Source organism: Salmo salar, chromosome 18 (genome assembly GCF_965601325.2).
Source record: "Salmo salar chromosome 18, fSalSal1, whole genome shotgun sequence".
Classification (NCBI taxonomy): Eukaryota; Metazoa; Chordata; class Actinopteri; order Salmoniformes; family Salmonidae; genus Salmo; species Salmo salar.
In genome coordinates, this window is record NC_138308.1 from 74,536,538 (window position 1) to 74,564,202 (window position 27,665).

General features: G+C 43.4%; 2 protein-coding genes and 1 non-coding gene across 4 annotated transcripts in view; 1 reads left to right on the plus strand and 2 right to left on the minus strand.

The window, feature by feature from the left end:
- The window catches only part of LOC106577616 (Kv channel-interacting protein 4), a 299,837-nt gene that overhangs the window by 222,643 nt on the left and 49,529 nt on the right, over window positions 1–27,665 (plus strand). The window lies entirely within an intron of this gene.
- Window positions 12,030–12,105, minus strand: trnat-ugu (transfer RNA threonine (anticodon UGU)). The gene has a single exon. It is a non-coding gene; the product is annotated as a tRNA-Thr (tRNA).
- LOC145861830 (uncharacterized) lies at window positions 13,780–17,261 on the minus strand. The gene is made up of 4 exons (XM_082965443.1): window positions 17,159–17,261; window positions 16,828–16,949; window positions 16,210–16,632; window positions 13,780–13,797 (listed from the first exon to the last, which is right to left on the minus strand). Exons 1-4 carry the CDS (start codon window positions 17,172–17,174, stop codon window positions 13,780–13,782), a joined length of 579 nt encoding a protein of 192 aa, XP_082821569.1. The 5' UTR covers window positions 17,175–17,261.

The window sequence follows — 27,665 nt, forward strand, 5'->3', positions numbered from 1 at the left end:
TTACACTGTTAGCTTGACATTTTGACATCAATAAAAACACATTCCCATCTCCAGTGAGAACCCAGCTGAGTTGACTTTTGATAACAAGCCATTTCTCTGTGCAGTGTACCGTATCTTACTCTATCAAGAGTAATCGTGAAACAGGTATATGTCCTTAGTGCCTCTCCTGCAATAACACAAATCTGACATTTGAGATCCCTTACTCCCAGGGGCCTTTTAGAGTAATATTGTCACTGAGGACATCTTAGCACTGTGAATGAAACACACATACTGCCAATGAGCACTCACAATACCGTTTTTATTAAGTACAGTAGCCTATGTTTGGTGGATAAAAAAAATGGCACCATGTGAAATTATTCATGCGAGAAGATGAAAATAGTTTTCATTTGTTCTTGAATTTGCATTCCGTATAAGAGCTGAGTAAATTTGAGCAAAATGGTAATGAAAACGGGTATAGATTTGTCTTCATAGGGGACTTACTGTATTAGATGTAACAAAGGTGCTGTCAGTCACGAGTTATCTTATTTTTTGCCTCCATGTGGCTGAACTGTTAGTTGAAAGGATGGTTCAGTGGGTAGATGGAGAACAGCTCAGAAGAGTTCATAAACCATAATAAAGTCGGTGGTATTGTGAACAGTTCTATAGCAGCCCTGTAGGTGGGGGTATGATCACTGGCTTTTTTTCTGGAGCGAGTACACACGCACAGCGCTAGAGGGTAGTTAGGTTATGAAAAGCTACATTGCTTTTCCCATCTACCTCCTACCCACTTCAGTAGATTTCTGTTGAATCAAATGGATCCTAAATGTAATCAGTCACATTTAATGAGCTAGAGTAATCAATTAGCTTTTTGCTCTTGTTGGGAAAGGTTCCTGTTTCAAATGAAGTGACCCTCGCAATCTACGGTTCAGTTAGACAGAGGCTTAAACAACCATTAATATATGTTACAATCAGTCACTGAAATGAAAGCGGCTATCAGTAGATTGAACTTTCCACTTTCCTAATTGACTGTTGGCTATAACTGAGCGTATGTTAATCTATGGCGCCGTTGTCCCTGTCGCTGTCCGTTGTCCCTTCAAATGGACTGTTTCTCATTACTATCTCATTATTATCACATGCTCCAATGGGGAAATATGCATTTATGTAAATTAACAACTGTCCCAGTATCCAATAGTTGTACTCTAACCAAGTTTAGACCAGTATTCACAGGGTTTAGCCTACTCCTCTTCATGTAGTAATATTAGAGAACTGTACTGTATGTTCATAGGTCCCACTAGCCTAGTGTCTTTTGTAGATTGACCTGATTGTTGATTGTCCTATTTGGGGTAATTAATATGTACAGTACCAGTCAAAAGTTTGGACACAAGGGTTTTTTCTTTATTTTTACTATTTTCTACATTGCAGAATAACAGTGAAGAGAAACTATGAAATAACACTTATGTAGTAACCAAAAAAAGTGTTGAACAAATCAAAATATTTTTTTGATTCTTCAAAGTAGCAACCCTTTGCCTTGATGACAGCTTTGCACACTCCCTCTCTACCTTCCCCTCTCTACTTCTCACTCTCTACTCTCTCTCTCTCACCATCTCTCTCTCTCTTTACTGCCCCCTCTCTACCTTACTTTGACATTTTAGTCATTTAGAGACTTAGTGCATACATTTAATACTTTTTTCTCTCCGCACCTCCCTCTCTATCTCCCTCTCTCTCATATACCTTCCCTCTACCTCCCCCTCTATCTCCCTCTCTCTCATATACCTTCCCTCTACCTCCCTCTCTATCTCCCTCTCTTTCTCCCTCTCTCATACCTTCCGTCTCTACCTCCCTCTCTATCTCCCTCTCTCTCATATACCTCCCTCTCTATCATATACCTTCCCTCTACCTCCCTCTCTATCTCCCTCTCTCTCATATACCTTCCCTCTCTCTCTTTGTTTCTTTTATGCCCTCGCTCGCGCTATCTTTTACATGTACTCCGTCCCTCCCTCTGCCTCTCTCTCCTCTGCCTCCCTTCCTCTCTTTCTCTTCCTCCCTCCCAGACTCCCTCCCTCCTTTGCCTCCCTCCCCTCTCTACATCTGAGCCAGAGTGACTGTCAGAGGGATCATAGCAGTTCATTCACTCCTCATCCGTAGCTCTTAGAGTATTCTCCCTTGACAGAGAGAGATACATACGTAGACAAGAAGAGAGTCGAAGAGAAAGAGGCACTCTTTAAAAGGACTTTAGGAGCCACGTTATTATCTTCATCACTCTTCCTCTACTCTCTTACTTTTTAACGAGACTAACATTTTCTGTATGCCTCTAGCAGACTTTCTGGGACTCTAAGGCAGACTCCTTATCCACCCGTTCCGCTTCCAACCCACCCAGTTTGGATTTGGGGAGTGAGCGGGCGGTAGGCGGGTGCCTCGGGGCGCCCAGCCCGTGTGTGTGGGCGCGACGGCGGTGGAGTGGGCGCGGGGGAACTGGAGCGCCGAGGGCGCGGCCGGGGCTCCCGAGGGCGAGGAGGCCGGGTCGGGGTCCGAAGTCGGGGCTGCAGGGTCTGGGCATGGTGGCGGTGGCGCCATGCTGAACATGGTGTGGGAGACTGAGGGGCTGCAGACGGTGGGCATCGTGGTGCTGGTGTGTGCCTCGCTCAAACTGCTGCACCTGCTGGGGCTCATCAACTTCTCCGAGGGTAAGAGAGAGATGGATAGAAAGGAGAGAGACAGCGATGGAAAACAAAGATAGTGAGGGGCTTTGAATTGTAGTATACGCGAGAGATATTTGTCCATTGGTGGCTCTCCTAACTTGATTATAATGTGTTATTTTGGTATGTAATATGTTTTGTATTATATTGCTCCTTTCTTGCCAATGAAGCTTGTTTGATTTTGTTGTTGAGTGTCTGAGAGCAGTTTGGGAAACTTAAACTGGTGTAGCCAGCCACAAAAGACCGGGGTGGTCAACTACTGTGTAAGGGTGAATTTACATTAGTAATATATGCGTAGTGAAAACTATCCCTGTTCAACATCATTTGCAACTGTTCTGTTTACACTATCCTTACTTTAGCCTTGGATGTGGTGTAGCCAGCTATTAGCATACCGTAAATACCATAGTATATAGACAAACAAAATCTAAACCATATTGCACATAATGTTGCACACTTGATTAATGCAACGATTCGCAAATGTGTGGATATTTTAAAAGCCTTCCATTTTCAATTAAGAGCAAAAATGCTGTGTTCTGGTTTTAAGGTCATCTTTGCAGGGATGTGGTGTGGGACACGTGTAGTTTCATTACACTGTACCACTAAGAGGAGTATGTGGTTTAGATTTCTCCCACACTACCTCCGAAGCAGGGTTTCCGTTAGCCGGTAATTGACGGCTTTTGGCTCAAATAAAATATTTGCCAGCCAAATTGATTAGGAGAAAAAACAATCCAAATTGCAGAATGCTTTTTATTCATTTATGTAAATACCAGTTGATGTATAAACATTTGATTGTCATTCTTATTGGTCTATAGGTTAATTAGCCAAATTTGGGGGAATTAAATTGGGGCGTGTATTTTCTTTAGTCCATCATGTATCTTATTGATCACAGCATACAGAGCCTATTTTTAGCAGAAGATCACTGGTCAGACAATGCTAGAGCTGCTGCAGCTTCTCTCCTCTGCTGGAGTGAAATGTGCTTTTATAATTGTGCAAGAATTCTAAATGTGATTGCGTGTTAAACAGTTTTTATGGCCACGATTTAAAAAGAGCTTCTATTTTTATTTCTCAACTGCTAATTGAAGCACGCCTCCCATTCGAGTGCATAGGCAACGGTAGGCTGTCAGCGCATCCCCCAACCGTCTTTGTATTGTGAGCTGGAGGCAGTATGCACTTAATTGTTTGAAACCTGAACATTTTACTTCATATTATGAGGCCTGTCTTACCTTGCTTCAAAGAAGTCTAGGCATAATCTGACCATAGAAACATGGGGGCAATTATTTAAAAAATACTTCCTCATATGCCATTGAAACCATGCATTTCTCTCCTGTTGTATTTGTTTTCATATGAACTTTCTTTCATTGTCCAGAAGCCAAAGGCACAATCATAGTCTTATTAGCAGCCCATCCTAGTTGCATCTTTAGATTCACCCTCTAAGTTTCTAACTGAGATTTTCATCCATCACATATGGAGCTGCTCTCATCAGGTGCGCTGTTTAGAGTTTTTGGCTAAATTTAATTTTGGAAAATGTTTGAAAATTGTTTTATTGGCTGCTTCATTACAGGAGTTGCATGTTCTGTTAAGATTAATTACCATAATCGTAATGTGATTTTTGTATTCTGAGCACCGTGTATTCTCCTGGGCAATTTGGCCAGCAACAATTTTATTTGGGAATACCGGCTAACGGAAACCCTGCTCCGGAGGTAGTGTGGGAAACAACTCTCAAAGAGATTTTAATCTAGATTTGTCTCTTTATGCTACAAAAGTATATTTCCTGGGACTAGCATGTGTCGTGTAAAGAGAGCATTAAGAGATACCGAATTAGCTGAGGAAGATACAGGTGCTGGAGGCTTAGTCAACTCAGACATACTGTAATTTATCTCCAGTTGTGGTTTATATTGGCCTACAGGTCAAGAGTGCCTCTTGAATTTAAGTCGTTCTGCATTTTAGGTTCATTAAAACATTTTGATATTTTCAAGGAAAATTGTGGGAGGGATTATTTTTCTTGGTGCGTGTGTACTGTATATGCGCTTGTGTAGTCATCGCTGTATTGCGCTGTGTGCTTACATACGCAAGAAAGTGCCCTTCTCCTCTATGCTGTAGTGTGTTGGCTAATCATAGGATGTGTGAATTACTATTATAAGCTCTGTACACATCTCATTTGGTGTACACAAGGGACATCATTGCCACTCAGATGTTACTAAGTAAGGGCAGACTGTTGAACTGAGCACAGAACGTGGCATGACTAAATAAACTGTTTAATTTGGCAGAACAGTTGTCTAGTAGAAATGTTTAGTAAGCACTTTTAGTTTAGTTAAAGACCATCCGTCAGGCTATGGTTTGGTAAACACACTTTAGACCGTAGTTAAGACTATGAATCAAATGTTGGCGGGTCCTTGTATTCTCATTCACATGTACATAGGAAATAGTGATATGTTCATTAAAAGCTAAAAGGCTGTTTTCACTGTTTTGAGAGAGAGACTCAATTGCCGTTGCTTAATCTATATCCATTGTGGTCATATACAAACATGCTTTCAGTTACTCTCTTTTATTGTTCCTAAGAAGTTTTACAAGCAGATTCAAGTGTGTCTAATAATTTATATATTATTTTTTTTATGTCACCAGGGACACTAAATTAGGTTGATATACTGGAGGTAAATCTTTAGTCTATTTCTTTGAAAGACAAGTGTCCTACTTTTCAGCAGTGGTCATTGTATCGATCTGTTGCTGTGGTGGTTGGATAAAGAAAATGTATCAACCTTCACAGTGTGTGGTATGAACCTGCGAAAACCAGATGATGTGGTCACTATCATAAATCAGTTCACCCCAGCATAATCACCTTGACAGGATGTCGGGTGGCAAAGCTTTTAGACCGCCTGACAGTTGGTCAATAACTACATTGACGTGTTACATCTCCAATCCAGTCATGTTTTGGAGTGGAATGGTGTTTAGGCAGTCTTGCAGATGTCTGGTATTTGGGGGTAGAAGTGATGGACTTATATTTTAGAAATTCACCATAACTTTTGTTCATTTTAGAATTCTTGTTCAAGGAACAGTTGTACAAAGAACAGTGTCTTTCTCTCCTTGGTGAAAGATAGATGCTTGTCCCTTCTCCTTTGCCTCGCAGACTCAACCATAACCTGAAATTGATTAAACAAATTGAACATGTACTTCATTCTCATTGGAATCATACTGGGAGTGTGCTCAGAAGTTCTCATTGTTGTCCATTACAGTGCCCCATAGGAACATCAGTTATGCCACTGTCCAGTAATAGTACTTTAGGCCTATATCTGTCATCCACAGATGACCTAGCATACACTCACTGCCCAGTTTATTAGGTACACCACCCCGTTCATGTAAATGTATCACTCCTACTGACAGTGAGTCATGTCGCCGTGGCTATAAAGCAGGTGGACAGGCATCAAGGCATTCAGTTACTGTTCGACTGAACGTTAGAATGGGCAAAACGAGTGACCTAAGCAACTTTGAGCGGATCCAGTATCTCAGAAACGGACGCCTTCCTGGGCTTTTCCACAAATGACAGTGTCTAGGGTTTACCGAGAATGGTGCGACTCAAACAACAAAAAACATCTAGTCAGCGGCAGTCCTGTGGGGGAAAACAGCTCATTGATGAGAGAAGGCGAAGGAGAATGGCAAGAATTGTGCAAGCTAACAGGCGGGCCACAAACAGAAAAATAACTGCAGAGTACAACAGTGGTGTGCAAAACGACATCTCGGAAAGCACAATTCGTTGATCCTTGTCACGGATGGGCTATTGCAGCAGACAACCACACCGTGGTCACGAATTCACCAACACTGGACAATTGAGGAGTGGAAAAACATTGCCTGGAACATGACAGCGAGTTCAATTTACTTGAGTGGTCTGCTCAGTCCCCAGAGCTCAACCCTATAGAACATCTTTGGGATGAGATGGAACGGGCTGTTCGCAGCATGAATGTACCGCTGTCCAATCTGCAGAAACTTCATGATGTTACCATGGACCAAAACCCCTGTGGAACGTTTCCGACACCTTGTAGAATGCCCCAAAGAATTCAGGCTGTTATGGAGGCAAAGGGGAGTTCGACCTGGTACTAGGTACTGGGTGTACCTAATAAACTGGCCTATGTGAGTCTATATTCCCATTCATTACTATATTGGAGCTGGAAATGTCCCTTCCTTTCCAGCAGGAATCGTGTACAGTATGACCCAGGGAGTTTTCCATTAGTATGCTCGGATCACTTCTGAGCAACACCAGGCAGTAAACTGGGTGCCATCTGCAAAACACACAATTTCTCCTATTGCACTTCCATGTTCTGGAAAGATTAACTTGAACATTGCATCAGGCACTGGCTGCCCCACCGGACCCAACACTGTGGATACTTTATACTTCTAGTTGTAATTCTAATTTGTGGTTGGCTAAACTATATTGTCTTCAAGGACAAGACGGGTCATAAAAGACGCTGGCCGTGTGCAGTACATCACCTGCTGGGTGTCGATGAACTTTGGCATCATTACTTTACGACATGAATGTCAGGAAATCCAGAAGATTTCAAGAAGTTTCTTCAAGTGAAGTTGCAAAAACCATCAAGCACTATGATGAAACTGGCTCTCAAGAGGATCGCCACAGGAAAGGAAGACCCAGAGTTACCTCTATTACAGAGGAAAGGTTCATTAGAGTTACCAGCCTCTGAAGCATTTATTTGCGCTGCAATTTCTAAGTTCACGTAACAGACACATCTCAACATCAACTGTTCTGAGGAGACTGCGTGACTCAGGCCTTCAGGGTCAAATTGCTGCAAAGAAACCTCTACTAAAGGACACCAATAAGAAGCAGAGACTTGCTTGGGCCAAGAAACACGAACAATGCACATGAGACTGGTGGAAATCTGTCCTTTCGGTCTGATTAGTCCAAATGTGAGATTTTTGGTTCCATCTACCATGTCTTTGTGAGACGCAGAGTAGCTGAATGGATGATCTCCACATGTGTGGTTCCCACGGTGAAGCATGGAGGAGGTGTGATAGTGTGGGGGTGCTTTGCTAGTGACACTGTGACTTATTTATTTAGAATTCAAGGCACACTTAATCAGCATTGCTACCACAGCATTCTGCAGCGATACGCCATCCCATCTGCTTTACGCTTAGTGGGACTATCATTTGTTTTTCAACAGGACAATGACACAACACACCCCCAGGCTGTGTAAGGGCTATTTGACCAAGAAGGAGAGTGAGTGCTGCATTAGATGACCTGGCCTCCACAATCACCTGACCTCCACCCAATTGAGATGGGATGAGTTGGACTGCAGAGTGAATGAAAAGCAGCCAACAAGTGGTCAGCATATGTGGGAACTCCTTCAAGACTGATGAAAAAGCATTCCAGGTGAAGCTGCTTGAGAGAAGGCCAAGAGTGTGCAAAGCTGTCATCAAGGCAAAGGGTGGCTACTTTGAAGAATCTCTAATAGACAATATATTTGTTTAACACTTTTTTAAAATACTGCATGATTCCATCTGTGTTACTTCATAGTTTTGATGTCTTCCCTATTATTCGACAATGTAGAAAATAGTCAAAAAAAGTAAAACCCTTGAATGAGTAGGTGTGTCCAAACTTTTGACTGGTGTTGTATATGTTTTTTTTTAATCGAGCATACCCGACCGCTTGGCGGCGTCGACATGGTCCTAAAGCACACAAAACTCGTTTTATATCACATTCCAATTATAAAATTGGAGGGGGGACAAAAATGCAATTTCAGAATGTGAAAGTTGCACCCCTGATCATTACACAGGTGCACCTTGTGCCGGGGATAATGAAATGCCACTCTAAAATGTGCATTTTTGCCTCGCAACACAATACCACCGATGTCTCAAGTTTTGAGGGAGCGTGCAATTGGAATGCTGATTGCAGAAATGTCCAGAGCTGTTGTCAGAGTATTGAATGCTTGTTTCTATACCATAAGCCGCCGCCTCAAATTATTTTTGAGAATTTGGCAGTACATCCAACTGGCCTCACAACTGCAGACCACGTGTAACCACGCCAGCCCAGGACCTCCACATCAGGCTCCTTCACCTGTGGGATTGACTGAGGGGGTTGCTGAGGTGTATTTCTGTCTGTAATGAAGCCCTTTTGTGGGGAAAACCTCATTCTGATTGGCTGGACCTGGCTCCCAAGTGGGTGGGCCTGCCCAATCATGTGAAATCCATAGATTAGGGCCTAATGAATTTATTTCAATTGACTGATTTCCTTATATAAGCTGTAACTCAGTCAAATCTATGAGGTTGTTGCATTTTATATTTTTTGGTATATTTTCAATAACAAAAAATATTGTTTTTACAGCTGTTTGAAGCTGGTGAACCAAAACCGAAAGTTACTTTCAGAAGTCATTCTACACTGAGCGAACAGTGTAGAATTTTAGCAACCAGTAAGTGATTTCCACTAGATAACACAGCTACAAAGTCAGAACAGCTTTCACTCTTTCACAACAGATGCCGCTCCGGTGGAAAAATCTATATGCGAATATCACAGCCAATCACAACACTGGCAGTTAAGTAATACAGTGAAACACTATCAATCCACTATTACTGCAGACATTCTGTATTATGGACCTTTTCTGAAATTACAAAGAAAAAATGTAAAACAACTTCTGTGTAGCACCTTTAACTCAATTGAAAATGTTGCTGTCAAGGACAATAGATGTAGAGTAATATAGGTATATGGCCAATATACCACGGCTAAGCGCTGTTCTTTCGCACAACATGGGGTGTCTGGATACAGCCCTTAGCCGTGGTATATTGGCCATATACCACAAACCCCCGAGGTGCCTTATTGCTATTATAAACTGGTTATAAATGCAATTAGAATGTTTTGACATACCTGTGATATACAGTCTGATATATCATGGCTTTTAGACAATCAGCATTCAGTGCTCGAACCACCCAGTTTATTATAATAATAGTATATACACATAGCAACACATGCATATTGGTTCTCAATTAACTTACTATGCCAGGATACATTTGTATTTATTTTAAACAAATACACATCTAGGCCTATCTGTATGTAGTTGGGCAGAATTTCCCAACATCCAATTACTACAATGTGTGAATAGTGGATACACCTTGTTTAGCTAAGATTCACTGTTCATTTCTACACTCGAGCCAAAATCCACTTCCATTACACACAGGGATGTTTCGTCAGCAGACTAAATTAGTCTTATTCATGTCATTATCATTCAGCATCACGGCCAAAATGACCAAAGGTCCAGTAAAAAAGAAACATGGCTTCCAGACATTTTCATTTCTTTGCTAACCTTGTCCTTTGGTGTCTTACATAACGTTAATGTTCTCTCTGCGGTTTATTTTGGAGGCTGGGATTTGAAAGGGGTCTGTGGCAGAAATGGTGCTTCGCCCTTGGGCTTTCAGCAGAGTTTGCTAGTGGTGCCAATGCCCTGGTTTGGTCAACCTTTTGTTTTCACTGTAACCTTTTTACACTTGCAATTACAGCTCCTTGTACTCCCTGTACGTGTTTGCTGTTCTGGTACATATGACACAATATCTTTATCATGGGACGTTCTAAAACTATGAGAATTCAAGGGGTATTCTTGGTTGAATTTAATGCAATGTTTACTGTATAGTCAGTATGGATAGGTGTGTGTGTGTGTGTGTGTGTGTGTGTGTGTGTGTGTGTGTGTGTGTGTGTAACTAAATTTTTACGTGGCATGCAGTTTCGTGTTGATTGACACGTTTATCAAAGTTAAGTGACCATGTGAGCTTTGGATCCTTTTGTTGCCTTAAGTAGTGTCCCTTTTAAATTACACCACATTGTTTCAGTATGTTGCCTCCTCTGACTGAAAGTATTGGACTGTAAGAAAATAACCTCAGCAAATCCTCTCCCTCTCTCAACCAAGTCACTTAAAGTTTATTTACATCTTTGCAAATAACCAATAAAGTCTCAATTAATAAAACAGAAATGTTGTTATTTTCTACTGCCATAAAATCTCTACTTGTCTGTAAGGGGAAACCTCAGCACATCTGTTAAATGCAAGATGATGATAAAGAGATGTCTATAGACAGCGCTGGAGTGATTGACATGACCTTTCCCAGGGTGTCCTGACCCATGGTCCCCTCAGTTGTCTTTAGCGCTCATCAGTGGGAGGGGAATTTATTGAAACGGTCTGGACCGTCCCCGTCAATTAGGATTACAGTGGTACAGACAAATAAAAGTAGCACCCTGCTGATCAATACTGATGAAAGTATCCCAGTTAATCAATTCTGACAGGGGAGAGTGACAGTGATGAGGTGAATTCGTTTTGGATGATTGTGACTCCTAAGGCCAATAACAGATTGGGCTACAGACAGATTTTCAAGTTGTAGGTGGTTAAATGACCTCGGTTTCAGAGCAATGGGGAAAACAGTAATGTATCTCCATAATGCCATTTGAATTCAGTGTGACCATGTAATAAGTCTTACAATGTTTGAGGTGTTGGACTGTTAGACTGACTAATTTATTCAAGACCGTAAGGGCTTCGCAGTGTTGCCATGCATTAATGAATTCAAAACCTCTGCAGTTGTTATGCTTTTATGGCCCATATCACAGACTGTAAAATTCTTATTAAATTAAACTATGGTTGTTGTGAAAAATGTATGAAGTATTATCTTATTTTTGTTTTCTCTTGAAACTTTTCCATTTTGTTTGAGGAGCTTTGAAGCTGACTGCCTGAGGCCTGAAGTAACCCATCCGTTATTTATTATTCAATCAAGACAATATAGGGAATACTGTCAATCAGCACTTTGATAACGTGAATTATCGAGTAAAAGAAATATGTTTTCCGTAATTATGCAGAGGAGGTAGGTGTTCTCATGCATTATGCAAAGATGGATCAGATATTTATGAATTCGTTTTTTTGTTTTGTTTTCCAGACGGATATCCCTGAATGTCAGAGTGTTTTGTCTGGCTTTGAAAGTCTTTAACCCATACGTTTTAAAGTCTGCACATAATGTTGTTGTGAGTGAGTTCATGCCATTTTAGTTTGAGTTGTGAAAGTGCTGACTGGTCTAAAGTCACTTCATTAAAGGGGATGCCACCGCCTCAGGGCACCACTGCTTTATGTATGAAACAGTGAAAACTATCAGCCATACAGACAGGTTTGTAATTTGCCATAAGACTGATAAAAGGGACCATCCGTAACAAAGGAATCTGCAGTTTTATTGGATACATCATAGGCTACAACAATACCAGGGAGCTTTGTGGTATCAGCCAATGGGAATGCTCCCAATTAGAGAGAGCTCTTTACAATTGAGTTATTTAGCAGACACTCTTAACCCAAGAAACTTACAGTAGTGCAGCATACATTTTCATTTTTTTACTGGTCCCCTGTGGGAATCGAACCCACAACCCTGGTGTTACAAGCGCCATGCTCTACCAACTGAGCCACACGGAACCACCTTTTCATAGAATTCTGCAGTGGCTTTCAAGTTTGCAGGATATAAATAATGTTGTCACACAACCACTGGCGTGGGCATGAATGGGGTGAACCCTTTCATTGCAAGTGAAAGCCTCTGCTGTGCTTTCACTTGCTGTAATCCGTCACAAAACCAATTGTAACTCAGTGCTGTTGATTTGTAATGGACAGGCTCCTTGAGTTTAAGTTGTGAGACTCAATGAACCCCAACTCTGCATCGGTTTCCAAACATTGAACACATGGCAGTTGAGATTTTAGGGCTGATATACAGTGCATTCGGAAAGTATTCAGACCCTTGACTTTTTCCACATTTTGTTACATTACAGCCTTTTTCTAAAATAGATTCAATTGTTTTATTCCCCCTCATCAACCTACACACACTACCCCATAATGACAAAGAAAACGCAGGTTTTTAGAAATCTTTGCAAATGTATTAAAAACCAAAAACTGAAATATCACATTTACATAAGTATTTAGACCCTTTACTCAGTACTTTGTTGAAGCACCTTTGGCAGCAATTACAGCCTCAAGTCTTCTTGGGTATGATGCTACAAGTTTGGCACACCTGTATTTGGGGAGTTTCTCCCATTCTTCTCTGCGGATCCTCCCAAGCTCTGTCAGGTTGGATGGGAAGCATCGCTACACGGCTATTTTCAGGTCTCTCCAGAGATCGAGAGTTGGATTGGTTTCAAATCTGGGCTCTGGCTGGCCCACTCAAGGACATTCAGAGATTTGTCCCAAAGCCACTCCTGCATTGTCTTAGCTGTGTGCTTAGGGTCGTTGTCCTGTTGGAAGGTGAACCTTCTGCCCAGTCTGAGGTCCTGAAAGCTCTGGAGCAGGTTTTCATCAAGGATCTCTTTTCTCCGTTCATCTTTCCCTCGATCCTGACTAGTCTCCCAGTCCCTGCTACTGAAAAACATCCCCACAGCAAGATGCTGCCACCATCATGCTTCACCGTAGGGATGGTATTGGCCAGGTGATGAGCGGTGCCTGGTTTTATCCAGATGTGATGCTTTGCACTCAGGCCAAAGAGTTCAATCTTGGATTAATCATTCCAGATAATCTTGTTTCTCATGGTCTGAGAGTCCTTTAGGTGCTTGTTGGCAAACTCCTAGCGGGCTGTCATGTTTCTTTTACTGAGGAGTGTCTTCCGTCTGGCCACTCTACCATAAAGGCCTGATTGGCGGAGTGCTGCAGAGATGGTTGTCCTTCTGGAAGGCTTTCCCATCTCCAAAGAGGAACTGTGGAGCTCTGTCAGAGTGACAATCGGGTTATTGGTCACCTCCCTGACCAAGGCCCTTCTGCCCTGATTGCTCAGTTTGATCAAATCAAATGTATTTATATAGCCCTTCTTACATCAGCTGATATCTCAAAGTGCTGTACAGAAACCTAGCCTAAAACCCCAAACAGCAAGCAATGCAGGTGTAGAAGCAATGTGGCTAGGAAAAACTCCCTAGAAAGGCCAAAACCTAGGAAGAAACCTAGAGAGGAACCAGGCTATGAGGGGTGGCCAGTCCTCTTCTGGCTGTGCCGGGTGGAGATTATAACAGAACATGGCCAAGACGTTCAAATGTTCATAAATGACCAGCATGGTCAAAAAATAATAATCACAGTAGTTGTCGAGGGTGCAACAAGTCAGCACCTCGAGTAAATGTCTACCGCTCCTGCTGTCTCTACAGAGTTGAAAACAGCGGGTCTGGGACAGGTAGCACGTCCAGTGAACAGGTCAGGGTTCCATAGCCGCAGGCAGAACAGTTGAAACTGGAGCAGCAGCACGGCCAGGTGGACTGGGGACAGCAAGGAGTCATCATGCCAGGTAGTCCTGAGGCATGGTCCTAGGGCTCAGGTCCTCTGAGAGAGAAAGAAAGAGAATTAGAGAGAGCATACCCTTATTCACACAGGACACCGGATAAGACAGGAGAAATACTCCAGATATAACAGACTGACCCTAGCCCCCCGACACAAACTACTGCAGCATAAATACTGGAGGCGGAGACAGGAGGGGTCAGGAGACACTGTGGCCCCGTCCGATGATACCCACGGACATGGTCAAACAGGCAGGATATAACCCCACCCACTTTGCCAAAGCACAGCCCTCACACCACTAGAGGGATATCTTCAACCACCAACTTACCATCCTGAGACAAGTCCGAGTATAGCCCACAAAGATCTCCGCCATGGCACAACCCAAGGGAGGGCGCCAACTCAGACAGGAAGACCACGTCAGTGACTCAACCCACTTAAGTGACGCATCCCTCCTAGGGACGGCATGGAAGAGCGCCAGTGACTCAGCCCTTGTAATAGGGTTAGAGGCAGAGAATCTCAGTGGAGAGAGGGGAACCGGCCAGGCAGAGACAACAAGGGCGGTTCGTTGCTCCAGAGCCTTTCCGTTCACCTTCACACTCCTGGACCAGACTACACTCAATCATAGGACCTACTGAAGAGATGAGTCTTCGGTAAAGACTTAAAGGTTGAGACCGAGTCTGCGTCTCTCACATGGGTAGGCAGACCATTCCATAAAAATGGAGCTCTATAGGAGAAAGCCCTGCCTCCAGCTGTTTTCTTTGAAATTCTAGGGACAATTAGGAGGCCTGCGTCTTGTGACCGTAGCGTACGTGTAGGTATGTACGGCAGGACCAAATCGGAAAGATAGGTAGGAGCAAGCCCATGTAATGCTTTGTAGGTTAGCAGTAAAACCTTGAAAACTGCCCTTGCCTTAACAGGAGGCTAGCACTGGCGTAATATGATCAATTTTTTGGGTTCTAGTCAGGATTCTAGCAGCCGTATTTAGCACCAACTGAAGTTTATTTAGTGCTTTATCCGGGTAGACGGAAAGTAGAGCATTGTAGTAGTCTAACCTAGAAGTAACAAAAGCATGGATTAATTTTTCTGCATTATTTTTGGACAGAAAGCTTCTGATTTTTGCAATGTTACGTAGATGGAAAGAAAGCTGTCCTTGAAACAGTCTTGATATGTTTGTCAAAAGAGAGATCAGGGTCCAGAGTAACGCCGAGGTCCTTCACAGTTTTATTTGAGACGACTGTACAACCATCAAGATTAATTGTCAGATTCAACAGAAAATCTGTTTCTTGGGACCTAGAACAAGCATCTCTGTTTTGTCCGAGTTTATAAGTAGAAAGTTTGCAGCCATCCACTTCCTTATGTCTGAAACACAGGCTTCTATCGAGGGCAATTTTGGGGCTTCACAATGTTTCATTGAAATGTATAGCTGTGTGTCATCCGCATAGCAGTGAAAGTTAACATTATGTTTTCGAATGACATCCCCAAGAGGTAAAATATATAGTGAAAACAATAGTGGTCCTAAAACGGAACCTTGAGGAACACCGAAATTTACAGTTGATTTGTCAGAGGACTGATATCTTTCCGACAGATAAGATCTAAACCAGGCCAGAACTTGTCCGTGTAGACCAATTTGGGTTTCAAATCTCTCCAAAAGAATGTGGTGAACGATGGTATCAAAAGCAGCACTAAGGTCTAGGAGCACGAGAACAGATGCAGAGCCTCGGTCTGACGCCATTAAAAGGTCATTTACCACCTTACATTTTACATTTTACATTTTAGTCATTTAGCAGACGCTCTTATCCAGAGCGACTTACAATTTGGTGCATTCACCTATAATATCCAGTGGAACAACCACTTTACAATAGTGCATCTAAATCTTTTAAGGGGGGGGTTAGAAGGATTACTTTATCCTATCCCAGGTATTCCTTGAAGAGGTGGGGTTTCAGGTGTCTCCGGAAGGTGGTGATTGACTCCGCTGTCCTGGCGTCGTGAGGGAGCTTGTTCCACCATTGGGGTGCCAGAGCAGCGAACAGTTTTGACTGGGCTGAGCGGGAACTGTGCTTCCTCAGAGGTAGGGAGGCGAGCAGGCCAGAGGTGGATGAACGGAGTGCCCTTGTTTGGGTGTAGGGCCTGATCAGAGCCTGAAGGTACGGAGGTGCCGTTCCCCTCACAGCTCCGTAGGCAAGCACCATGGTCTTGTAGCGGATGCGAGCTTCGACTGGAAGCCAGTGGAGAGAGCGGAGGAGCGGAGTGACGTGAGAGAACTTGGGAAGGTTGAACACCAGACGGGCTGCGGCGTTCTGGATGAGTTGTAGGGGTTTAATGGCACAGGCAGGGAGCCCAGCCAACAGCGAGTTGCAGTAATCCAGACGGGAGATGACAAGTGCCTGGATTAGGACCTGCGCCGCTTCCTGTGTGAGGCAGGGTCGTACTCTGCGAATGTTGTAGAGCATGAACCTACAGGATCGGGTCACCGCCTTGATGTTGGTGGAGAACGACAGGGTGTTGTCCAGGGTCACGCCAAGGCTCTTAGCACTCTGGGAGGAGGACACAAGGGAGTTGTCAACCGTGATGGCGAGATCATGGAACGGGCAGTCCTTCCCCGGGAGGAAGAGCAGCTCCGTCTTGCCGAGGTTCAGCTTGAGGTGGTGATCCGTCATCCACACTGATATGTCTGCCAGACATGCAGAGATGCGATTCGCCACCTGGTTGTCAGAAGGGGGAAAGGAGAAGATTAATTGTGTGTCGTCTGCATAGCAATGATATGAGAGACCATGTGAGGATATGACAGAGCCAAGTGACTTGGTGTATAGCGAGAATAGGAGTGGGCCAAGAACAGAGCCCTGGGGGACACCAGTGGTGAGAGCACGTGGTGCGGAGACAGATTCTCGCCACGCCACCTGGTAGGAGCGACCTGTCAGGTAGGACGCAATCCAAGCGTGCGCGGTGCCGGAGATGCCCAGCTCGGAGAGGGTGGAGAGGAGGATCTGATGGTTCACGGTATCAAAGGCAGCAGATAGGTCTAGAAGGATGAGAGCAGAGGAGAGAGAGTTAGCTTTAGCAGTGCGGAGAGCCTCCGTGACACAGAGAAGAGCAGTCTCAGTTGAATGCCCAGTCTTGAAACCTGACTGATTAGGATCAAGAAGGTCATTCTGAGAGAGATAGCAAGAGAGCTGGCCAAGCACGGCGCGTTCAAGAGTTTTGGAGAGAAAGGAAAGAAGGGATACTGGCCTGTAGTTGTTGACATCGGAGGGATCGAGTGTAGGTTTTTTCAGAAGGGGTGCAACTCTCGCTCTCTTGAAGACGGAAGGGACGTAGCCAGCGGTCAAGGATGCGTTGATGAGCGAGGTGAGGTAGGGGAGAAGGTCTCCGGAAATGGTCTGGAGAAGAGAGGAGGGGATAGGGTCAAGTGGGCAGGTTGTTGGGCGGCCGGCCGTCACAAGACGCGAGAGTTCATCTGGAGAGAGAGGGGAGAAAGAGGTCAAAGCACAGGGTAGGGCAGTGTGAGCAGGACCAGCAGTGTCGTTTGACTTAGCAAACGAGGATCGGATGTCGTCAACCTTCTTTTCAAAATGGTTGACGAAGTCATCCGCAGAGAGGGAGGAGGGGGGGGGGAGGGGGAGGAGGATTAAGGAGGGAGGAGAAGGTAGCAAAGAGCTTCCTAGGGTTAGAGGCAGATGCTTGGAGTTTAGAGTGGTAGAAAGTGGCTTTAGCAGCAGAGACAGAAGAGGAAAATGTAGAGAGGAGGGAGTGAAAGGATGCCAGGTCCGCAGGGAGGCGAGTTTTCCTCCATTTCCGCTCGGCTGCCCGGAGCCCTGTTCTGTGAACTCGCAGTGAGTCGTCGAGCCACGGAGCAGGAGGGGAGGACCGAGCCGGCCTGGAGGATAGGGGACAGAGGAAATCAAAGGATGCAGAGAGGGAGGAGAGGAGGGTTGAGGAGGCAGAATCAGGAGATAGGTTGGAGAAGGTTTGAGCAGAGGGAAGAGATGATAGGATGGAAGAGGAGAGAGTAGCGGGAGAGAGAGAGCGAAGGTTGGGACGGCGCAATACCATCCGAGTAGGGGGAGAGTGAGAAGTGTTGGATGAGAGCGAGAGGGAAAAGGATACAAGGTAGTGGTCGGAGACTTGGAGGGGAGTTGCAATGAGATTAGTGGAAGAACAGCATCTAGTAAAGATGAGGTCAAGCGTATTGCCTGCCTTGTGAGTAGGGGGGGGAAGGTGAGAGGGTGAGGTCGAAAGAGGAGAGGAGTGGAAAGAAGGAGGCAGAGAGGAATGAGTCAAAGGTAGACGTGGGGAGGTTAAAGTCACCCAGAACTGTGAGAGGTGAGCCATCCTCAGGAAAGGAACTTATCAAGGCGTCAAGCTCATTGATGAACTCTCCAAGGGAACCTGGAGGGCGATAAATGATAAGGATGTTAAGCTTGAAAGGGCTTGAACCTTCACAAGTGCAGTCTCAGTGCTATGATGGGGTCTAAAATCAGACTGAAGCATTTCGTATACATTGTTTGTCTTCAGGAAGGCAGTGAGTTGCTGTGCAACAGCTTTTTCTAAAATTTTTGAGAGGAATGGAAGATTCGATATAGGCCGATTCGTTTTTTATATTTTCTGGGTCAAGGTTTGACTTTTTCAAGAGGCTTTATTACTGCCACTTTTAGTGAGTTTGGCACACATCTGGTGGATAGAGAGCTGTTTATTATGTTCAACATAGGAGGGCCAAGCACAGGAAGCAGCTCTTTCAGTAGTTTAGTTGGAATAGGGTCCAGTATGCAGCTTGAAGGTTTAGAGGCCATGATTATTTTCATCATTGTGTCAAGTGATATAGTACTAAAACACTTTAGTGTCTCCCTTGATCCTAGGTCCTGGCAGAGTTGTGCAGACTCAGGACAACTGAGCTTTGGAGGAATACGCAGATTTAAAGAGGAGTCCGTAATTTGTTTTCTAATGATCATGATCTTTTCCTCAAAGAAGTTCATGAATTTATTACTGCTGAAGTGAAAGCCATCCTCTCTTGGGGAATGCTGCTTTTTTTTGTTAGCTTTGCGACAGTATCAAAAATAAATTTCAGATTGTTCTTATTTTCCTCAATTAAGTTGGAAAAATAGGATGAACGAGCAGCAGTGAGGGCTCTTCGATACTGCGCGGTACTGTCTTTTGTTGGAAGACTTCCAGTTTGGTGTGGCGCCATTTCCGTTCCAATTGTCTGGGAGCTTGCTTCAGAGCTTGTGTATTTTCTGTATGCCAGGGAGCTAGTTTCTTATTACAAATGTTTTTAGTTTTTAGGGGTGCAACTGCATCTAGGGTATTGCGCAACGTTACGTTGAGTTCCTCAGTTAGGTGGTTAACTGATTTTTGTCCTCTGACGTCCTTGGGTAGGCAGAGGGAGTCTGGAAGGGCATCAAGGAATCTTTGGATTGTCTGAGAATTTATAGCACGACTTTTGATGCTCCTTGGTTGGGGTCTGAGCAGATTATTTGTTGCGATTGCTAACGTAATAAAATGGTGGTCCAATAGTCCAGGATTATGACGAAAACCATTAAGATCCACAACATTTATTCCATGGGACAAAACTAGGTTCAGAATATGACTGTGGCCATGAGTAGGTCTAGAGACATGTTGGACAAAACCCACTGAGTCGATGATGGCTCCGAAAGCCTTTTGGAGTGGGTCTGTGGACTTTTCCATGTGAATATTAAAGTCACCAAAAATGTGATTATTATCTGCTATGACTACAATGTCCGATAGGAATTCAGGGAACTCAGTGAGGAACGCTGTATATGACCCAGGAAGCCTGTAAACCGTAGCTATAAAAAGTGATTGAGTAGGCTGCATAGATTTCATGACTAGAAGCTCAAAAGACAAAAACGTCATTGTTTTTCTTGTAAATTGAAATTTGCTAGCGTAAATGTTAGCAACACCTCCGCCTTTGCGGGATGCACGGGGATATGGTCACAAGTGTAACCAGGAGGTGAGGCCTCATTTAACACAGTAAATTCATCAGGCTTAAGCCATATTTCAGTCAGGCCAATCACATCAAGATTATGATCAGTGATTCGTTCATTGACTATAACTGCCTTTGAAGTGAGGGATCTAACATTAAATAGCCCTATTTTGAGATGTGAGGTATCACGATCTCTTTCAATAATGGCAGGAATGGAGGAGGTCTTTATTCTAGTGAGATTGCTAAGGTGAACACCGCCATGTTTAGTTTTGCCCAACCTAGGTCAAGGCACAGACATGGTCTCAATGGGGATAGCTGAGCTGACTACACTGACTGTGCTAGTGGCAGACTCCACTAAGCTGGTGGGCTGGCTAACAGCCTGCTGCCTGGCCTGCACCCTATTTCATTGTGGAGCTAGCAACTAGGAAGAGTCCAACTCTAGGAAGAGTCTTGCTGGTTCCAAGCTTCTTCCATTTAAGAATGATGTAGGCCACTGTGTTCTTGGGGACCATCAATGCTGCAGACATTTTTTAGTACCTTTCCCCAGATCTGTCCCTCGACACAATCCGGTCTTGGAGCTCTATGGACAATTCCTTTGACCTCATGGCTTGGTTTTTGCTCTGAGATAAACTGTCAACTGTGGGACTTTATATAAACAGGTGTGTCCCTTTCCAAATCATGTCCAATCAATTGAATTTACCACAGGTGGACTCTCAACGTAGAAACATCTCAAGGATGATCAATGGAAAACCTGTTTTCGCTTTGTCATTATGGGGTATTGATGAGGACATTTTTGAATTTAATCATTTTTCAAACAAGGCTGTAACGTAACAAAATGTGGAAAAAGGGAAGGGGTCTGAATAATCCCCCCCCCCCCAACTTCTTTAATAATGCACGCCATTTTTTTTTTAAATCTAAAGCTCATGTGATCTAATTATGTATGTGTTATCACATGATTGTGAAAATATTTGTCACTTTTCCAACCAATATTTGGTTCATATGCACACTCAATGAAAGAAAACTTAGCAAGTTGATTTTGTGAAACTCAAGCGCTTCTGAAATTTCTCTCACCTCTCATTAACTTTATTTTTGTATATCTGTGAATTGGTGGGTGGAGCAGCTACAGGGAAAAGCAGTGGTGGAAAAAGTACAGTGGGGGGGGGAAAGTATTTGATCCCCTGCTGATTTTGTACGTTTGCCCACTTACAAAGAAATGATCAGTCTATCATTTTAATAGTAGGTTTATTTGAACAGTGAGAGACAGAATAACAACAGAAAAATCCAGAAAAACGCATGTCAAAAATGTTATAAATGGATTTGCATTTTAATGAGGGAAATAAGTATTTGACCCCTCTGCAAAACATGACTTTGTACTTGGTGGCAAAACCCTTGTTGGCAATCACAGAGGTCAGACGTTTCTTGTAGTTGGCCACCAGGTTTGCACACATCTCAGGAGGGATTTTGTCCCACTCCTCTTTGCAGATCTTCTCCAAGTCATTAAGGTTTCGAGGCTGACGTTTGGCAACTCGAACCTTCAGCTCCCTCCACAGTTTTTCTATGGGATTAAGGTCTGGAGACTGGCTAGGCCACTCCAGGACATTAATGTGCTTCTTCTTGAGCCACTCCTTTGTTGCCTTGGCCGTGTGTTTTGGGTCATTGTCATGCTGGAATACCCATCCACGACCCATGTTCAATGCCCTGGCTGAGGGAACGAGGTTCTCACTCAAGATTTGACGGTACATGGCCCCGTCCATCGTCCCTTTGATGCGGTGAAGTTGTCCTGTCCCCTTAGCAGAAAAACACCCCCAAAGCATAATGTTTCCACCTCCCTGTTTGACGGTGGGGATGGTGTTCTTGGGGTCATAGGCAGCATTCCTCTTCCTCCAAACACGGCGAGTTGAGTTGATGCCAAAGAGCTCCATTTTGGTCTCATCTGACCACAACACTTTCACCCAGTTGTCCTCTGACTCATACAGATGTTCATTGGCAAACTTCAGACGGGCATGTATATGTGCTTTCTTGAATAGGGGGACCTTGCGGGCACTGCAGGATTTCAGTCCTTCACGGCGTAGTGTGTTACCAATTGTTTTCTTGGTGACTATGGTCCCAGCTGCCTTGAGATCATTGACAAGATCCCCTCGTATAGTTCTGGGCTGATTCCTCACCGTTCTCTTGATCGTTGCAACTCCACGAGGTGAGATCTTGCATGGAGCCCCAGGCCGAGGGATATTGACAGTTCTTTTGTGTTTCTTCCATTTGCGAATAATCGCACCAAATGTTGTCACCTTCTCACCAAGCTGCTTGGCGATGGTCTTGTAGCCCATTCCAGCCTTGTGTAGGTCTACAATCTTGTCCCTGACATCCTTGAAGAGCTCTTTGGTCTTGCCCATGGTGGAGAGTTTGGAATCTGATAGATTGATTGCTTCTGTGGACAGGTGTATTTTTTACAGGTAACAAGCTGTGGTTAGGAGCACTCCCTTTAAGAGTGTGCTCCTAATCTCAGCTCGTTACCTGTATAACCTGTTGGGGATCTTATCCCGATATCGGGATTCATTGTCAAGAGACCACGGCGGGAAATTCAAAAACTGCAAGAATCTAATAATTTCAATTTCTCAAACAATCAACTATTTCTCACAATTTGAAAGATAAACATCTCCTAAATCCAACCACATTGTCCGATTTCAAAGAGGATTTACGGCGAAAGCATAAAGTTAGGTTATGTTAGGAGAGTACATTGAAAATAGCTGTGTGTAATGTTTTGTCAATTCAAAGACAGGCGTCACCATAAGCGGATAACCAGCTAGAATTATGCACCAACCTTTGACAATCTTCCTCAGATGACACTCCTAAGACATTATGTTACACAATACATGCATTTTTTGTTCCATCAAGTTCATATTTATATCCAAAAACAGCATTTTACCGAAGCGGTGAAAATCAGATTTTTTTTTTCTCTCAAATGCTTCCGGTGAACAACGTTACAAATCACAAAATTACTATTCGATAACATTGGTAAATTATATTATTGTCATTCAAATATTCATAGTTTAACATTTCGTAAATGCTACTGCAATGCCAGATTTCAAAATAACTTTACTGGGAAATCACAATTTGCGATAAACCGGGTGCTGTGCTAAGAACAATAGGCTAGGCTATACAGGTTAGCACCATCTTGTAACCATGTAATATCAAAATTACTATTGTCAATATTCCCTTACCTTTGATTATCTTCATCCATTGGCACTTCCAGAAATCCCAGGTCCACTACAAATGTGGTTTCTTTTGACAAAGTTCATAATTGATGTCCAAATAACTCCAAGTTGTTCCATGTTGTTAGCGCTTCGGTAGGCTACTAAAAAGTAGCGCGGGGGGGGGGGGGGAGTCACGGCGAAAAGTAAAAAAAATATTTACATTGTTCAAACATGTCAAACGTTGTTTAGCATCAATCTTTAGAGCCATTTTTAACGTGAAACATCAGTAATGTTTCAACCCGACCTCTCCTGTGTCTTGAAAAACGTCTTTGAAAAATGTATCGCATCACATGATTGCGCAGGTGCAGCCAATAATGAAGTGACGACATCCCAGGGAGGTCAACTTCTCTTCCTTGCCATCCGGTCTCTGTTCATCATAGACGCTTCAAACAACTTTATAAAGATCGTTGACATCTAGTGGAAGCCGTAGGAGTTGCGAAATGAATCCTTTCTCACTATGGTATCTATAAAACAATGACACTAAATAGTACAGTCACAAAATTCAATTTTTTTTTAATCTATTTTTCACAGGTTTTTGCCTGCAATATGAGTTTTTTTATACTTACAGACACCATTCAAACTGTTTTAGAAAATTCAGAGTGTTTTCTATCCGAATGTGTTAATAATATGCATATCCTAGCTTCTGAGTTGGTGTAGGAGGCAGTTAAAAATGGGCACATATTTTTTTCAAAATTTCTCAATACTGCCCCCGAGCCCCAACAGGATAAAAGACACCTGGGAGCCAGAAATCTTTCTGATTGAGAGGGGGTCAAATACTTATTTCCCTCATTAAAATGCAAATCAATTTATAAACTTTTTGACATGCGTTTTTCTGGATATTTTTGTTGTTATTCTGTTATTCTGTCTCTCACAAATAAACCTACCATTAAAATTATAGACTGATCCTTTCTTTGTCAGTGGGCAAATGTTGTCACCAAATCCCTCACCCCGAAATGCAGTCACTCATTGTCCATAATAGCAAAGGACAACACTTTGTGATGCCCGTATCAGTTTAAGAATGGGGAAAAAACAGCTTAGGGACGACTTGACTTTTTCAAGAGTTCTAACCAAAGTAAATGATTGGCGTTCTGGTACAGCTAAAAAACTGTTTTTTTTGGAAAAGCTGCACATTTGAACTTTAATGCACAAAAAACATTGCTTACAGTAGTAGCTAGGTGTCCATCCAATTGGTGACAGTTTTATCATGTCAATATTTAAAAATCTGCATAAAGAAAACCAGTGGTGTTTCTACCGAACAGACTTGTTGCAGATAAAAAACAGTGTGTAGTGTACACAATTTACTTTTTCTCTTAAGTTTTCATGTACTGAATAAAAATCGAAAGTTCAATGTGTTTCCATCGCATTTTCAAATCTACCGATAGTTTAGTCACAAAAAACTGTTGCGTTAAATAGCAAATGTGCCTACTTTGGTCATCGCGCGTGCGCTCTAGCCAACAGCTCACCGATAGTGCGGGTAGGCTGTGTGGGTAGGCTAGTCTACATTATGAAATTATTATGGATAAGAGCAAGAATATTTATTTGTCAAGCTTCGATCATCATGTCAACAGAATATTTATTGGAATCGTCTGTAGCCTAACACGGAACCCAAACCGTGCGCTATCGTGCATACATTTATTTTGTCCCCCTACACCAAACGCGATCACGACACGCAGGTTAAAATATGAAAACAAACTCTGAACCAATGACAATATTTTGGGGACAGGTTGAAAAGCATTAAACATGTATGGCAATTTAGCTAGTTAGCTTGCACTTGCTAGCTAATTTGTCCTATTTAGCTAGCTTGCTGTTGCTAGCTAATTTGTCCTGGGATATAAACATTGAGTTGTTATTTTACCTGAAATGCACAAAGTCCTCTACTCCGACAATTAATCCACACATAAAACGGCCAAGCGAATCGTTTCTAGTCATCTCTCCTCCTTCCAGGCTTTTTCATCTTTGAACTTATATGGTGATCGGCATCTAAACTTTCATAGTATTACCACGACTCCTGGCAAAACAATTCGTCTTTCAATCACCCACGTGGGTATAACCAATGAGAAGATGGCACGTGGGTACCTGCTTCTATAAACCAATGAGGAGATGGGAGAGGCAGGACTTTCAGCACGATCTGCGTCAGAAATAGAAAGGATTTCTATTTTAGCCCTTGGCATTGCAGATGCTCGTTGGCATGTGCGAGCAGTGTGGGTGCAATAATTTAATAACATGGATTTCTAAATTTATTTTGCGACGCTCGCGCATGCGACGGGTCCAGTCTGGTCAGCATGTAATAAACTGCATAGTTTCCCGAGTCGTAGTGGGAGGACCAAACCATATCACCGGGTGACTCTGTTTGCTTCAATATGATAGCTATTGTATCAATATTTGCGCCTAAAGGCATTCCCTCCTGTCACGACTTCCACCGAAGTCGTTTCCTCTCCTTGTTCGGGCGGCGTTCGGCGGTCAGCTTCACCGGTTTTCTAGCCATCGTCCATCCACTTTTCATTTTCCATTTGTTTTGTCTTGTTTTCCTACACACCTGGTTTCCATTTCCCTCATTATTTGTTGTGTATTTAACCCTCTGTTCCCCCCATGTCTTTGTGTGGGATTGTTTGTTGTAAGTGCTTGTGCACTTACTGGTGCGCGTCGGGTTTTTTTATACCCATATTCTGTTGTATTTTTATGCCGTTGGTTTTTGGATTAAACCGCTCCGGCTACTACCTAGTTCTGCTCTCCTGCGTCTGACTTCCCTGCCACCAGTTACGCACCCCTTTACACCTCCGCCATTTATCGCATAATTAATTTTAACGACACACAAAGATCCCACCGTGTCGAACGAACAAATTATCTATCGGCATTTTGTTGACCAAGTGTGCCTTTTAGTACATAATGGTCCCCTATTTGATGCCAGTGAATGCTGACTATTAAGCCAGATTTAGCTCTGATTCACCACCTGTGCTTTATTAGTGTGTGCTGACCAACACTGTAATTGAGACATCTTACCTTGCAACATGGCCAATAGTTGAAACATGGTTTTTGACTGTTCGCCTATCTCTCCCTGTCTACTCTCTCTGCCACCACAGTTTAGGCTACTTCACCTGGAGTGGACCTTGTGCTGACAGCATAAAGCATTGCATTTAAACAGTGGCAAAGATTTGCATACAGCACAAATGGACTGACAGTTCTGATAGGAAATGTACAAAAAAAAAAAAATTCTGTGCATTGCTTTAATAACCAAGGCCATTGCACGAACAGTTGGCTCTATTGTTGTTAGTGAAAATGAGTTGCCAATGTGGCCGGGGTTCACGGAAACAATGACCAGCCTTCCTATCCAAAGCCATTCCACTGCAGTCCTCAGAGCCAGCAACATGGAACTGCACTGAACAAAAATATGAACGCAACATATAAAGTCATGAGCTGAAATAAAAGCTCACAGAAATTTCCATATGCACAAAAAACGTATTTCTGTCAAATTTTGTGCACAAATTTGGTTATATCCCTGTTAATAAACATTTCTCATTTGCCAAGATAATCCATCCACCTGACAGGTGTGGCACATAAAGAAGCTGCTTAAACAGCATGGTCATTAAGCAGGGGCACCTTGAACTGGGGACAATAAAAGGCCACTCCAAAATGTGAAGTTTTTTTTGAGGCAGCTTGCAATTGGCATGCTGACTGCAGGAATGTCCGCCAGAGCTGTTGCCAGAGAATTTAATTTCTCTACCATAAGCCGCCTCCAAAGTTGTTTTAGAGAATTTGGCAGTACGTCCAACCGGCCTCACAACCGCAGACCACGTGTAACCACGCCAGCCCAGGAGCTCCACACCCGGCTTCTTCACCTGTGGGATCGACTGAGAGGGGAGAGGGGAGAGGAGAGAGGTGGGGTGTTGAGGAGTATTTCTGTCTGTAATAAAGCCCTTCTGTGGGGAAAAACACCTTCTGATTGGCTGGGCCTGGATCCCCAGTGGGTGGGCCCTGGGTCCCAAGTGGGTAGGCCAATGCACTCCCAGGCCCACCCATGGCTGCGCCCCTGCCCAGTCATGTGAAATCCATAGATTTGGGCCCCATGAATTTGTTTCAAATGACTGATTTCCTTATATGAACTGCAACTCCGTCAAATCTTTGAAATTGTTGAGTGTTGCGTTTTATATTTTTGTTCAGTATAGATGCTACTGATTTATTAGATAACAGCAATGAAATATTGTTTTCCCAGACTGCAATCTTAAGGCAAGTTTGTGTTTGTGATGTAGCAAATGGGAAAGAATGGCTGCATTTATTTGTATCTACCGTCCCCCATCTTTTCCATGGCTATGTGGGAGATAATGAGCCTTCCCCATTAGGTAGTCAAGAGTGTGGTCGAAAGTACCATCTTCAATCGACTTTGTACATCAGACACAACACCGATGCAGAGAAGTAATTTGACGGATGTCCATTGTTTGGCAGTGGTTGTATTGTATTCTGGTGTCAAGCTGTGGTCTAGCATTTGTGTTGGATCATTTGCAAATATATGTGGCGGTGAGAGGGCCAAAGGGAATCTATTACTCCTCAGGAA